Source organism: Zingiber officinale, chromosome 4A (assembly GCF_018446385.1).
Source record: "Zingiber officinale cultivar Zhangliang chromosome 4A, Zo_v1.1, whole genome shotgun sequence".
In the NCBI taxonomy this organism is placed as follows: domain Eukaryota; kingdom Viridiplantae; phylum Streptophyta; class Magnoliopsida; order Zingiberales; family Zingiberaceae; genus Zingiber; species Zingiber officinale.
The window spans coordinates 106,518,511-106,535,071 of NC_055992.1; the positions used below are offsets into that span (position 1 = coordinate 106,518,511).

At 35.2% G+C, this 16,561-nt stretch overlaps 1 protein-coding gene across 1 annotated transcript; it reads right to left on the bottom strand.

The window, feature by feature from the left end:
- Positions 1-15,923: 15,923 nt before the first annotated feature.
- On the bottom strand, positions 15,924-16,247 carry LOC121972589. Its single transcript, XM_042524241.1, has one exon. The coding sequence runs from the start codon at positions 16,245-16,247 to the stop codon at positions 15,924-15,926; it is 324 nt and encodes a 107-aa protein (XP_042380175.1).
- Positions 16,248-16,561: the final 314 nt, after the last annotated feature.

The following is a 16,561-nucleotide window of genomic DNA, read 5'->3' on the forward strand; positions in this document are numbered from 1 at the left end:
AATCAAACAAAAGAAAACTCTAAATCAATGCCACAAGGAGGATTGTTCATGTTCGGCAAAGAAAATGAAGAAGCAAAATCGCGGAACTACTCCTACTGCAGCTGAGAAGCAACTCACATCGCTGTTCTTGGACTTACAACCGGAGAAGGAGATATCTAGGGTTCGGGTAACTCAAATTCCAGCGGCTCCTTGCATCCTCCGTGCTCCCTTCGACGAGGGTTTGTGAAGACGGGAAGAACCTCTTGGATTAAACCCTTAACCGGCCACCGAGATGAAACCCTAGCTTCGTTCTTCAATTCCGCCTGAGAGGAGCCGGCGCCGCGCAGCGTGAGGAATAGAAGAGAGGTTCGGGTGAGAAACGTTTAGGGTTCGGGAAAAAAACTTAAGCCCTTTCTTATCACTAAGATTTTTATTAATTACCATACCTTAAATATTAATCAATCTTTCCTTAATTAACACCAACCGCTAGCCCAGTTGGTCGGCCGGCCTTTTATCGAAGCAAAGGGTCTCGGCTTCAATCCCTCAATCGAGCACTTTTAATTCTAATTTATTTTAAACATTCCAACTATAGCTTAAATATATTTCGCTCCGTATATATTCACAAAACAATTGCAGACCAGTTGGTTGGGCTGGGTTCAGCTGAGATTTGGCTCGGGTCGAGGTCTGGGGTTCGAGTCTCACCTTCAACGTTTTTTATCAAACTTCTTTCTTTTTGTAAATCTACTAAACGACCTCCAAAAATTACGTAAAAATACTCTAAAAATTCCTAAAAATCTCTAGAATATTTTAAAATTATTTCCAAATATTTTTATGAACTTTTAGAACTTGAAATGGGGAAAATTGGGTCGTTATAGGTAATTCTTCATCGTCTTCTTGTGTAACAACCCAAATTTTATCATTTTGAGTCCCAAAAGTAATTTAAAAATATTTGAAAATGCTATAGAAATATTCTAGATATTTTTAGAAATTTTTAGAGTATTTTTATGCAATTTTTGGAGGTCGTTTGGTATTTTTACTAAACGAATGAAGTTTCGACAAAAATAATGTCCAAGCCGAGATTCGAACCCATGACCTCCGGCCGAACCAAGCCTTAAGCGAATCCAGCTGACCAAGTGTGCAAGCAAATGTTGCTGATTAATAAAGGAGCGACTTTTATTTAAGAAGTAATTGGTAATAGGATATGAGAGTTATTAAGGGAGGGCTTAATATTCCCGTGACCTAAAAATTTTCTCACCATTCTCTCTCACGGCGTCGGCGCTTCTCGTCTCGGGCGAAAACACAGCAGGGTTAGGGCACCACTTCCGGCGGTCAGCGAGGGTGTTTCTCCGTGGGGTCTTCATACCTTAGTGATCCTCTCGTCGTGGAGAGGCTGTGGGCGCAAGGAGAGGTCGAGAGATCAAGTTTTCCCGAAACCCTAGCTGCCTTCTTCTCGACTGTGAGTGCAAGAACGCAAGGGTAAGTTGCTACTCACCTGCGGTAAGAGTAGTTTCGAGTTTGATTCAGAGTTTCTTTGGTTTTCGAATTTCGCTGTGAAGAATTTTGGATGTGATAGGGATCTAGTTTCTTCTGGTTTTCGAATTATGCTGTAAAAGTTATGGTTTAGGGCTTGCTGCCGTGAGTTTCAAAGGAAGTACATGAAAAAGGATAAGTGTGTGGATTATTTTGATTCCTTTAGTTTCTGTCGTGGCACTGAACAGGGGATAATGTTGAGGTTTAGGTTTTGGGTTGTTGCTAACAGTGAGCATGAGGTGAGTGGATTTTGGAGCATGTGTGTCATTTTCGTGGGTTACTGCTGTTATACCAATTGATCAGGCTTAAGAATAGTTTCAAGATTTTAGACTTTTGTTTGGAGTTGCTGCCATGAAGCTTAATTCAGACTTTGACCGGATCGGTGAATTATTTCTGATGGGGTGATATTCTTTGAATAGTTTGCTAATGGTTGTGATTTGATCTTTGGTGATGTTCTTGCGCAATCGTGGGTTTACTTGGTTACTCCTTTGCAGCTCAAGGCACCAGATCAGGTGCTTGATGGTCCCAACGGGATATGCTGCAGTGATGCTTGGTGTCTCATGTGAGTTTTTCTTTGGGTCTCGATACAGATTTGGAAAAGAGTTTCAAAATGTTTCTTGATATTGTTTTACACCTCCTTGACATAATAAGATAAGCTGTGAGATGGTTCTATAGGGTTCAGGTTTCCTTGCTGTTAACCTTGGGCTGTCGGACTGATCTAGGAAGTGTGTTTATCCGGGTGTTGTTCTGTTTTCCAGTTCGCTGTGGGTCTTGTGTGGTTGCAATCTTGGAAGTTGTTCTGATTACCAGTTAGATGTGGTTTGTGAGGATCGAATTGGTAGACTTCTTGTTGATTCCGAGAATGCTCTTGATCCCTTTATTTCTGGTTTCCTTGCTATAGAATGAGTATGTGCACCATTGATTCCTTTATTTCTAGTTCCCTTGCTATAGAATGAGTATGTGCAGCATTGAATCCTTTATTTCTAATTTTCCTTGCTATTGAACATGCATGAGCAGATTTATTTCCTAGTTTTATTTGCCATGTGTTGAGCATGACCAGTTTCCGTGCTATTAGATATACATGAGCAGATTTTTAGTTTGCATTTAGTTCCTAGATTTCTTTGTGTAGCAGTAGGCATGCACAACAAATGAAGCAATGCAGATCTTTAATTTCATTTAGCTATAAGAAAGATAAAGAAAAGAAAGAAAAAGGCCAAGGCCTTAAGAAGGTCCCAAAGTCAAGACTTTAAGGATTTTGACATACAAGGTGCTTATTAAAATGCCGAGGCATTATATATTAGAAGTAATAAAGGATAACAAGTATTTTACTTTTTAAAGAGGCTAGTACCCGACTTCCGAGGTTGTCGTTAAACAAATCCAGGTGACCAATTCCGAGGTCTTGGCCCTGGTAAGACCGAGGTCTTTACCCTCGTAGGACTGGTGACTAGCTACCACAGTCTCTATTAGGGAGCGCGCATTGGTACTACGCCTGGGCCCAAGAAAGAAGTTGATTATTATTTTTAAGTATTAAAGTATAAGTTTTTAACCAAGAGAAACTTTATTATTGTTTTGAAGTAATAAAGAATAAGTTTTGGAACCAATGAAACAAGTTTCACTTATGATTAGAGTCAACAAGTTTAGCTTCTTTTAATTCGAAGCATGCAGTATTAGTTTTATTTGTTTCCTGATTAGTTTATTGAGCATGATTAGCTTTATCTTCCAGCATGTAGTTTTATCCTTGTACAACATGATTAGCTATTAAAATCACATGAGTAGATTTCTTAGCTTTTTTTTGCTATTAGATTAACATGAGCAGCTATGTTTATGCTTTATTTTCTTTTAGAGCATACAGTTTCTAGTTCTTCTTGTATACATGCATATCCGTATTTTTGTGAGTTAGATAGCGCTTATTAAGCAAATTTTGCTTATAGATTGCATTTCCTCTTACTGCAGATACAGGAAAGGAAAAGATTTAGCAAAGGAAGGCGACAAGGTGGCACAGATGGTGTGTGATGCCAGGACTATGGAAGTCTTGGGACTTAGTTTAATAATTTGTTAGATTAATTTTGTATATAAGTTGATAAGAAAATTTTGGAGTAGGAAGCTGTATTTTATTTTGTTTCTGCTATTCATTACTTGCATGATTTGATTTTATTAAACTGCGAGGTGATGTTATTTCTTTTGTGTGTTTGATATATGTTCCAGCCACCTGTGGCTGATGTATATTATGTTTGTATCTCAGTTTAAGGTCACCGGTACAGGGGAGACCCTGTCGAAATTTTTTGGTAGAGACTCCTCGTGATTTCGATCATACCGGTTAAGTAGAGTTAGTAGTTAAGTAACGGTCACCCTTAGAGTGTAGTAGTAGTAAGAAGGGTGGTTGTTACATCTTGATTACCATTTGAATGAGGTTGAGTAGTAGAAACGTTACCAATTTCATTAAATGTTACATTTGTCGTTTCCTCAATTTTCAAAGTAGATTTATTATAAACTCTATATGCCCTACTTGTAGATGAATACCCTAGAAAAATTCCTAGGTTAGTTTTTGAAGTGAATTTGCCTAAGTGATCTTTAAGATTTAAAATATGAACATTACAACCAAAAACTTTAAAATATTTTATATTAGGAATTTTGTTGAAATAAATTTCATAAGATGTTTTATTTTGATCTTTATTAATTATGATTCGATTTTGAACGTAACAAGCTGTGTTAACAGCTTCAGCCCAAAAGTATTTTGGTGTATTGTATTCATTTAACATAGTTCGGGCAGCTTCTTGTAAGGTTCTATTCTTACGTTCTACTTGTTGGTTACTACTCGGAAAACCTAGAGGTTCCACTGTACAAAAATTTTGTACAAAGGTCTGAACCTTTTTCCTAGCTATCATGTGTTCTTTTAAATTAAATTTTGGATCGCCTGCGGAACTTAACATGTTTGATCCAAAACTTAATTTATTCGTTCTTTTAGGTTTTGACTTGGGTCTCCTGCGGAACTTAACACGTTCGACCCAAATCACCTTAAGTTATTAATTCCATTAAATATTAATTTCCATAATTGGTTCCCAGTACTGACGTGGCGAGGCACATGACCTTCTTGGATATGAGAGCAACCACCACCGACTAGACAAAACCTTTTATGGAAAGCTAATATTTAATTTCCTAAAATAACTTTAGGTTAACTGAAAAAAATAATCAAATCACAAGGAAAAAAAACAAAAAAAATACAACATCGAAAAATATATTCGAAACTCTAGAATCTTATGCCTCTTGTATTTGGTATTATTTACATAAATAACTAGTATGATGCGGAAAGGAAAAATTACTAGTTATACCTTCTAGAAAGACCTCTTGATCTTCTACCGTATTCCTCTTCTAACCTTGGATGTTGTGTGGGCAACGATCTTCCGAGATGAGAACCACCAAGCATCTTCTTCTTCCTTACAAGTTTCGGCCATCAAAACTTCTCCTAGGATGAAGAGGTTCGGCCACCACCACCATGCTCCAAGGGATGCTAGAAAAGAGGCTTCTTTTCTCTCCTTCTTCTCCTTCTTAGATCCGGCCACCAAAGCTATCTCCACCATGAGAAGGTTTCGGCCACACAAAGGAGAGGAGAGGAAAGAAAGGGCCGGCCACACCCAAGAAAGAAAAGAGGGAGAAAAATAATAGAGTTGTTCACCCATGAAGGCACCTCTACCCCCTCTTTTATAATCCTTGGTCTTGGCAAATAAGGAAATTTAAATAAAAACTTCCTTAATTCTTTTGCCATGAAAAGGAAAATTTATTTAATTAAAAATAATTTTTCTCATCTCAATTTACAATGGCCGGCCATTATACAAATCTCCAAGCAAATAAAATTTTAAACACAAATTAAAACTTCCTTATTTGCTTTCGGAAATTTATAAAATTTTTCCAATAATTTAATCCCTTCATGATTGGTTTATAAAAAGGAAATTTAATAAATTAAAATCTTTCTTTTAAACATGTGGATAAAAAGAAAGTTATCTCTAAAAATTAAAATCTCTTTTAATCTACAAATAAGGAAAGATATCAAATCTTTTCTCAATCTTTTGTAGAAACTAATAAAAGAGAATTATTAATTTTTAAACTTTCTTTTAAATCATGAACATGGTTAAAAAGGAAAGTTTTCTTAAAATTTAAAATCCTCCTTTAATCAACAAATAAGGAAAGATTTCAAATTTTAAACTCTCTTTTAAACATGTAGATGATTTACAAATAAGGAAAGTTTTTACTAAAAATTAAAATCATCCTTTTAAACTACAAATAAGGAAAGAGATTAATCTCTTCTCTTAATCTTTTGTAGAAAACTATAAAAGGAAACTTTTAATTTTTAAACTCTCTTTTAAAATCATGATGTCCACATAAGAAATAATTTTAATAAAAATCCTTTTTAATATTCTAGTGGCCAGCCACCTAAGCTTGGGACCCAAGCTTTGGCCGGCCACCTACATGGCTCATCCACTTGGTCTTGGCCGGCCCTAGCTTGGGTTCCAAGCTAGCTTGGCCGGCCCCATTGGATGGGTAAGAAGGTGGGTATGCGGTGGGTATAAATCTCTATATACTAGAGGCTACGATAGGGACCGAGAGGAGAAATTGGTTTTGGTCTCCCGATGAAATTAAGCATCCCGTGTTCGCCCCGAACACACAACTTAATTTCATCAATAATAATTCATTCCACTAAAGAACTATTATTGAACTATCGCACCAATCCCAAATTACATTTTGGGCTCCTTCTTATTATGAGTGTGTTAGTCTCCCCGTGTTTAAGATAACAAATGTCCACTAATTAAGTAAGTTACTGACAACTCGCTTAATTAATATCTAGCTCCAAGAGTAGTACCACTCAACTTCATCGTCATGTCGGACTAAGTCCACCTACAGGGTTTAACATGACAATCCTTATGAGCTCCTCTTGGGGACATTCTCAACCTAGATCACTAGGACACAGTTTCCTTCTATAAATAACAACACACACTATAAGTGATATCATTTCCCAACTTATCGGGCTTATTGATTTATCGAACTAAATCTCACCCATTGATAAATTAAAGAAATAAATATCAAATATATGTGCTTGCTGTTATATTAGGATTAAGAGCACACACTTCCATAATAACTGAGGTCTTTGTTCCTTTATAAAGTCAGTATAAAAGGAACGACCTCAAATGGTCCTACTCAATACACTCTAAGTGTACTAGTGTAATTATATAGTTAAGATAAACTAATACCTAATTACACTACGACCTTCCAATGGTTTGTTCCTTTCCATCTTGGTCGTGAGCTACTGTTTATAATTTATAAGGAGCCGATAACATGATCTTCTGTATGTGACACCACACACCATGTTATCTACAATATAAATTAATTGAGCAACTACATTTATCATAAATGTAGACATTTGACCAATGTGATTCTTATTTCTAGATAAATATTTATACCAAAAGCTAGACTTTTAGTAACGGTCACCCTTAGAGTGTAGTAGTAGTAAGAAGGGTAGTTGTTACATCTTGATTACCATTTGAATGAGGTTGAGTAGTAGAAACGTTACCAATTTCATTAAATGTTACATTTGTCGTTTCCTCAATTTTCAAAGTAGATTTATTATAAACTCTATATGCCCTACTTGTAGATGAATACCCTAGAAAAATTCCTAGGTTAGTTTTTGAAGTGAATTTGCCTAAGTGATCTTTAAGATTTAAAATATGAACATTACAACCAAAAACATTAAAATATTTTATATTAGGAATTTTGTTGAAATAAATTTCATAAGATGTTTTATTTTGATCTTTATTAATTATGATTCGATTTTGAACGTAACAAGCTGTGTTAACAGCTTCAGCCCAAAAGTATTTTGGTGTATTGTATTCATTTAACATAGTTCGGGCAGCTTCTTGTAAGGTTCTATTCTTACGTTCTACTAAGCCATTTTGTTGTGGAGTTTTAGGGCATGAAAACTCATGGTGATAACTGTTTTCTAAACAAAAATTATTAAAATTTTGATTTTTGAATTTGCCTCCATTATCACTTCTTATTTTTTGATTTTAATATCTCTATCATTTTCCACTTGTTTACAGAAATGCTTAAATATTTCAAACGTTTCATTTTTATTAGATAAAAATTTTACCCAAGTATATCTAGAGTAGTCATCAATGATTACTAAGCAATATAGATTTCCATTAAAAGATTTTATTCCATGAGAATCAAATAAATCCAAATATATTAGTTCAAGTATTTTATTCGTTCTATTTTGATTTGTAAGTTTATGAGTTGATTTAATTTGTTTACCCTGTTGACAAGAATTACAAAATTTATTTAAAGGATTTCCTAATTTTGGCAAACTTTTAACTAAACCATTTTTGCTTAATTTAAATAAATTTCTAAGGTGAGTATGAGCTAATCTCCTATGCCATAACCAAGTTTCATCATTATTTGCTAGGAGACATTTAGATATTGTCTTAGGTAGATGAATGGAGTATATATTTTTATCTCTAAAGCCTTTCTGTAAAATATTAGTTGAGTCATTGTAGCTTATTAAGCATTCAGAAGACAAAAATTGAACCTTAAATCCTGAATCAAGGAGTTGACTTATACTAAGTAAATTATAATTAAAATGTTCAACAAGTAAAACCTTTTTAATTGAAATGTTTGACTGTAATTGAATTTCACCTGTACCAATTACCTTTAACTTGTCATTGTTTTCAAAAGCAACAGACCCTAAATTTTTGAATTCAATGTTGGTAAATTTGTGCTAATCTCCAGTCATATGTCTGGAGCAGTCGCTGTCCAAAATCCATTTATCCAGAGCTTTGGATTCCTACACAATGTAGGATTAAACCAAAGTTTGGTTAAAAGAAAATAGATCAAGTTGTTGAGTTATAATGTTAACTAGATTAATAAGTTTTAATTTAGGTTTTAATTACTTTGAAGTTTATTTAATAATTTATGTTAATTTATGTTTCTTTAATTAAATTTAAAATAATTTTAATTAAGTTTAAATTAATTTTTAAAATAAGTTTAAAATAATTAATTAATAAGTTTAAATTAATTTTAAATTAATTTATAATTAATTTTAATTTTTAATTAAGTTTAAAATAACTAAGTTTAAAATAATTAAGTTTAAATTAATTTTTAAAATAAGTTTAAAATAATTAATTAATAAGTTTAAATTAATTTTTATAATAAGTTTAAAATAATTAATTAATTAGTTTAAATTAATTTTAAATAAGTTTAAGTTAATTAATTTTAAAATAATTTTTAAAATAAGTTTAAAATAATTAATTAATAAGTTTAAATTAATTTTTAATTAATTATTAAATAAGTTTAAAATAATTTTAAAATAATTTTTAAATAAGTTTTAAATAAGTTTAAATAAGTTTAAAATAATTTTTAATTTTTTAAATAAATTTAAAATAATTTTTTTAAAATAAGTTTAAAATAATTTTTAATTAATTTTTAAATAAGTTTAAATTAATTTTTTTTAAAATAAGTTTAAAATAATTTTTAATTAATTTTTAAATAAGTTTAAAATAATTTTTAATTAATTTTTAAATAAGTTTAAAATAATTTTTTAAATAAGTTTAAAATAATTTTTAATAGGTTTAAATTAAATTTAATTTTTTAAATAAGTTTAAAATAATTTTTTAATTAATTTTTAAATAAGTTTAAAATAATTTTTAATCTTTTAAATAAGTTTAAAATAATTTTTTAATTAATTTTTAAATAAGTTTAAAATAATTTTTAATTTTTTAAATAAGTTTAAAATAATTTTTAATTTTTTAAATAAGTTTAAACTAATTTTTAAAATAAGTTTAAAATAATTTTTAATTAATTTTTAAATAAGTTTAAAATAATTTTTTAAATAAGTTTAAAATAATTTTTAATAAGTTTAAATTAATTTTTTTAAATAAGTTTAAAATAATTTTTAAATAAGTTTAAATTAATTTTTTAAATAATTTTTAAATAATTTTTAATTAAATTTTAAATAAGTTTAAATTAATTTTTAATTAATTTTTAAATAGCTTTAAAATAATTTTTTAAATAAGTTTAAAATAATTTTTAATAAGTTTAAATTAATTTTTTTTAAATAAGTTTAAAATAATTTTTAATTAATTTTTAAATATGTTTAAATTAATTTTTTAAATAAGTTTAAAATAATTTTTAATAAGTTTAAATTAATTTTTTTAAATAAGTTTAAAATAATTTTTAATTAATTTTTAAATAAGTTTAAATTAATTTTTTAAATAAGTTTAAAATAATTTTTAATTAATTTTTAAATTAGTTTAAATTAATTTTGTTTAAAATTAAGTTTAAATTGGGTTTGAGAATTAATTGAATATGATTAGGTTTGAATTCAGTTTGATAATTAATTGAATTTGATTAGGTTTGAATTAGGTTTGATAAATAGTTGAATTTGATTAGGTTTGTATTAGGTTTGATAATTAATTGAATTTGATTAGGTTTGAATAATTAATTGAAAAAAGTTATTGAACCCATGTTAGATTCAAATTTAGCTTTGGGTTAATCAAGCAGGCTTCATAAGGATAAGCTTTCAATTCAGTGGTGAGGCATACGACCTACTTGGATATCATTAGACCATTTGCGGAATGTTTTCCAAATTGTTCCCGCCAAAAAAACTTAATACTAAATTTTGGTCTAACTAGCCCATGTTTGACTGGGGTAGCTTCGGTCAGATCCACTAAGTCTAGTGCACCAGGTAGAATTCCATATTCAGCCTAGACATGTCTTCGACAAAGTTTTCTTGACGTACTATCATCCCAATCCATTCCGATGCTATGTTGTTAGGGTTTGGTAAACCTTTTTCTTCTAACCGTTCTAAGCAGAAATGAACCTAGTCCTAAGTATTGAGTTTTGTTTAATCAAGTTGGTTGGATTGTTTTTCTAATTGCTCCCCCTGAGTCATAGCTTAGATAAGGTCTATCTAAGTAATGAATTTGACTCTTAGGACCAAATAGTGGTTTGGTTTAATTGGTTTGGTTAAGTGTTTTGTTTGAACCCATGCTTGGACTTGACTTCTAACATTTTGACTGATTAGGGACATGTATGATTTGTTTGTTTTGTTCGGTTTATAGCCAAGCCCCGATTTGTTGTGCACAGCTCGTTGCGAACCAAGTACCATATTTAGACATTTGGATCCCATTTCGAACTTTTCCAACGGTTTCTTGAGTCGCTCGACTTGACCTTTCAAGTCGGAATTTTCTTCCTCAAGTTTTTCAACTTGAGTCGAAGTTCCGACTTGAACTTGGTTAGTCGAGTCACTCAAGTTAACTTGTTGCTTAAGGTGGTCTATTTCCTTAAATAACAAGTTATTTTGTTTTTCTGATTTTGCTAATTTTTTAAACAAACATTTAACTACTTTAAGCGAATTTGACTTAAAATAAATTGTTACCATATTAGGATCTCCGGATCCGCGATCTTCCTCGGACTCGATGTTGTTCTCGGATTCGTACTCTTCATCTGACTCGGAGTCGGAATCTTCGTTTCTTGCCATAAATGTAAGATGGCTCGAGTGCTTCGTTTGTTCCGCGTCGGATCCGTCGGAAGAAGTTTCGTCCCATGTTGCTTGAAGTGCCTTCTTCCGTCTTGTCGATTTGGATCTTTCTTCTGTTCGATTTGGGCATTCGTTTTTGAAATGCCCCTTCTTGTTGCATCCATAACAAATCATTTCTGATTTGTTTTGGATCTGGTTCTGTGGAGTCTTTTTGGTGCTTCTTCTAAACTTCTTCTTAGTCAACAACCTTCGGACCATGTTGACTAATTCTTCTTCGTTTGTTGAGTCTGAGTCTAACTCGCTTTCAGACTCGATCTTCGTTTTTGATTTTGTCTCCTTGCTCGCCCCTGCATACAAAGCAACACCTTTCTCGCCATGGCTCATGTTAGATTGCTCGTGTAGTTCTAATTCACAGAATAACTCGTCTAACTTAAGAATTGAAAGATCCTTAGAAACTTTGTAGGCATCTACAATTGATGCCCACAAAGCATTCCTCGGAAAGGCGTTCAGAGTGTACCTTATTGTGTCGCGATTTTCGAGATTGTGTCCAATCAGGTGAAGACCGTTGAGGATGTCCTTCAGTCGAGCGTGTAGTTGCGAGGCCGTCTCTCCAAGAAACCTTTTTATATTTAACAAATTATTTAAAAGTAGATCTCATTTGTTTACCTTCGAGTCGTCCGTTCCTTCGTGTAGTTTTACTATCAATTCCCACAATTCTTTGGCGTTGTCGTAGGGACCAACTCTATTCAACTCCTCCATCGTGAGCCCGTACTGAATGGTATTGATTGCTTTGTAGTTCAGTTGTGCCTTCTTGACCATCTGAGGAGTCCATTCTTCTAGTTCTAGGGTTGTTCCGTCCTTCATTGGGGGAGTATAGCCTTTCAAAACTGTGAACCAAAGCTCAATGTCGGACTTTAAGTAGCACTCCATCCTATTCTTCCAGTAACTGAAATTCTCTCCTTTGAATAGTGGAGGTCGGAGCGTACTATAGCCTTCTTGATATGAGTTCATCATCCTTGCAAGAAAAAATTAAGAAAAATATTTCCAAGACACTCGTCTTGGGATTAGTAGTGCTTGAGAAGAGAATAGAATAAAAAATATTTCTAACAGAAAAGAAAAGGTTTTAAAAATGCTTTGAAAATCGGTTAAGAAATTTCAGAGCTAACCTGCTCTGATACCAATTGATAGATCATTTGAAGCGATAGAGGGGGGGGGGGGGGGGGGGGGGAATATCACGCTTTTTAAAACTAATCTTTTCGTATTTTGAAACCAAAGTCATGCAGCGGAAATAAGACAAAGAGACAATGTATTTACTTCGTTCAGAGCCTAGCTCGACTCCTACTCGAAGGCCCGTAGTCCTTGACTGCACCGATGGGCAAAATACTAAAATCCTTCTTTCCGAAGTCCTCGGAAAGAAGTGAATCGTACAATGGAGCAAGATAGTAACACCCTACTATCTTGCTTAAATGAAATTACAATGCAAGCTAAAATTAAATATACCGACAAGTAATTGAAAGACAAAGCTCGGTCGGCACTATCTGGTGAAGTAGCTTGTAGTGTTGATGGAGCTGTGTTGCACGAGCAGTTTTGCTGAGTAGCACCAGAATTGATCAGAAAGAATATTATTCTGGCCTTTGGCTTTGAGCCTGACTTTATAGATGTACTGGAGGTTCGGTCGACCGATCCCAGTGTTCGGTCGACCGAACCAGCTCCCTTCCTTCCTGGCTGAAGTTCGAAGCTGGCTAGATCTTTTGCATTTACTGGTCTTTAATGGTTCGGTCGACCGAACCCCTTTTTCGATCGACCGAACAAGCCTTTTCCTTGTTAGTCAGAATCTGCCGTGATCTTGATTTAATGCAGCTTTAATGTTGATTGGATCGGTCGACCGATCTCTGGGTACGGTCGACCGATCATCCCATCTTTCCTTTATTGCTGATCGGTGATGATGAACTGGCTAGGCTAAGTCATCATGGTTTGGTCGACCGATCTTACGGTTCGGTTGATCGATCAGGCTTTGATATGATTCTGGTTCAGTTCTGATCTTGACTGACTTATGTGCTGATCTTACTTGGTTCGGTCGACCGATCCAACTTAACCTGCAAGACTGTGTTAAAAATAACTTGCAACACAGATGTTAGACCAAAACAACCTGCAACACAGATATTAGCACAATAGTATAATAATGAGAAATAAAAGAACAGTAGAACTATTCTTGATCTCAACTTGGAAACATTCCCGATTTCTTCAGTTGGATCAACTACCTAAGGTTATTCCCTTCGGGAACCCGACCTCACTGTTGCTCCTCCAGTTTGTTTACCTCAACCTACCTGCCAAACTTTGATCCTCTAGATCTAGTTTGGACTTTTCACTCAGCCTTGATCGGCTCCCCAGGACTTTTCCTTCGATCTTCGGTCCTCCAGACCTCTCGATCACTCTGCAAAGCTTCGGATCCCCTCGACCCACTTGGACTTGCACCTGGGTTCCACGATCTGCTAAGATTTCTCTGCCTAGCCTCCAGCTAGGACTTTCCCGGTGAGTAAACATCCTACACACTCAGTCAACTTGTTAGATCATAAAAATACTTAACTTGAATCTTTGACAACATCAAAACTCAGGTTTGATTCTGGTGCAGCTTGCACCAACAACTAGCACCTCCTTTCTCTACGATACATTCAACCCCTCTGTCCAAATAAAAAATGTAAGTCTAGCTCGGAGCCCATTGGCTCTAGGACGCAAAGGTACATCACAACCGTCCTCCGGCTGCCTACAGATGAATGGCATCATCCAAACCCTATTGAGCCACACTCCCACAAGCACAAAATTAGAATTCAAGTAGAAAGAGCTAAGTCATGAGCGCAAACAATCACAAGCCCTGGCTGGGGAAATGGGTACCTCCCGAGCTTCTATCGAGTGGCTATCTGTTGAGGTTGCTCAGCTAAAGGAGGACTTGGAGAACCAGTCCAAGCAGCTTTTGGGGTCCAAGCAAGCGCTTACTGTGGAGAAGAACAAAAATCATGACCAAGCCATCCAGCTCGAAAAGTTAACGCAGCAAACCCAAAATTATGAATCGCACATCAACTCAACCAATGCTAGGAAACTTAGAGCCATCGAGGATTTTGACATAAAAAAAATAAAGAAGATCGAGCCCTGGCTAAGAAGCTCACAGAGATCGAAGCTACTTTACTCGCCAAACAAGTTAGTCGAACGATCAAGTAGGCGACGTAAGAGCTTCAGCTGAGCAAGCATCAAAGGATCATTAAGGAGAAGGATGATGAGCTAGATGCTTTGAAATCCGAGTTGGAGACCTCCAAAGCTTAATTCGCCAAGTATAAGGAAGCAAAGCCCGATTGCAAGAAGCCTTCAAAGTGGAGTATCTATTCTCTCAAAGCTTCAATTAGATGTTGGTCGATCGGAAAAAAAAATAATTCCGTTATGGCTCGAAGGGGACCATCAAATAGCTGAACAGTGGAGGCTTTCTAGCCAAGTAGATCCCCAAAAATTTCATCAAGCATCAAAAGATCATGGAGATCATCCCTGAGGGCACCTTTGCCGACCTTGCTTAACTCTTCCTTTTGAGATGCAGTAACATTTAACCTTTTCTAACAATTTGTATTCCTGTTAAAAACTAAATATTTTGCCTTGTCTGCGTGTATATAATGCTTCTAAGCTTTCAACACTCTTATACCTTAGCATTTTACGCTAGTGTAGGCTCTCCACAACTTACCCCAAATATATGCTGAGAGTATAAGACTTTAGGTGTGGGAGCAAGTCCACTTATAACTCGGTTGCTTAGCACGAGAATCTAAGACTTGGGCATGAGAGCATGCTCACTTATAATTCGATCGCTCGACTCAAGAGTCTGGGACTTGAGTGTGAAAGCATGCCCACTTATAACTCGATCGCTCAGTGTAAAAGTCTGGGACTTGGGCATGAGAGCATGCTCACTTATAACTCTGTCGCTTGGTGTGAGAGTTTAGGACTTGGGCATGAGAGCATGCTCACTTATAACTTGACCGTTCAGTGCAAGATTTTGGGGCTTGTTCATGAGAACAAACTCACTTATAGCTCAGCCACTCGGTATGAGAGTCTGGGACCTGGGCGTGAAAGCATGCTCATTTATAACTCGATCATTCAGTGCGAGGGTATGGGACTTGGGTGTGAGAGAATGCTCACTTATAATTCAGTCACTCAATGCGAGAGTCTTGGACTTGGGCGTGAGAGCATGCTCCCTTATAACTCGGTCGTTCGGCGCAAGAGTCTGGAGCTTAGTCGTGAGAGCAAACTCACTTATAACTCAGTCGCTCAGCATGAGAGTCTGGGACTTGGGCATGAGAGAAAGCTCACTTATACTCGACCGCTTGGCATGAGAGTCTAGGACTTGTGTGTGAGATCATTCTCACTTATAACTCGGTCGTTCAACACGAGAGTCTGAGACTTGTACGTGAGATAATGCTCACTTATAACTTGGCCACTCGACATGAGAGTCTGGGACATGGGCGTGAGGGGATGCTCACTTATAACTCGACCATTTGGCACGAGTCTAGGGCTTGGTCATGAGAGTAAGCTCACTTCTATCTCGGCCACTCGGCATGAGAGTCTGGGACTTGGACATAAGAGTATGCTCACTTATAACTCGGTCGCTTGGCGAGAATCTAGGACTTAGGCATGGGAGCATGCTCACTTATAACTCGGCTGCTCAGCGCGAGAGTGTAGGACTTAGTCGTTTTGCACTTGAATTCGCCTAGATTCATTGAATATAAAATTTTACAAATTACGTAGATTTAATTTAAACAAATTATTAAGCCTAGTAAGGTTGTAAATGATTTGCACTCCACAGTAAATCCAATTTTCTTCTGTTTGAATCTTGTAGGTAGTAGGAATCTGAACAGAGCTACTGCATCACTTTGTATGGGCCACTCCAGGGTGGTTCCAACTTGCTAACGTCTCTGACTGGCTTAACTTTTTTCCACACTAAGTCACTCAATTGGAAAGATCTTGGAATAACAGTTTGATTATAGCTCTGCTTCATTCTTTGCCGATACACCATTAGCTGAGCAGCGACCATGTCTCCAATTTCCTCCACTAGGTCCAGCTCCATAAGACGTTGATCGACATTTTCCTTGTCATACAATTGTATCCGGTCAAATTCAACACCGACTTCGATGGTTACAACTGCTTCTCCTCCGTACACTAGATGGAATGAGGTTATGCCCATAGACTCCCACGGTGTAGTGCAATGAGCCCATAACACACTAGGGAGTTCATCCACCTAACTCCCTCTTAGGTGGTCAAGTCGGGTTCTGAGTCCTCTGATAATTTCTCTATTGGTGACTTCCACCTAGTCGTTGCTCTGAGGATAAGCCGCGGAGGTGAAGACTTGCAGAATGTCCTAGTTCACACACTACTCTTTGATCTTTCGTCCATGAAATTACCTCCCATTATCAGAAACAAGCTTGTGATGGATATCAAACTGGTATACAATATTTTTCCATAAAAATTTAATAACCATATGCTTTGTTATTTTAGCTA

Coding starts and splice junctions, on each gene's coding strand:
- LOC121972589 (XM_042524241.1), bottom strand. CDS start 16,247: ATGGGCATAACCTCATTCCATCTAGTGTACGGAGGAGAAGCAGTTGTA.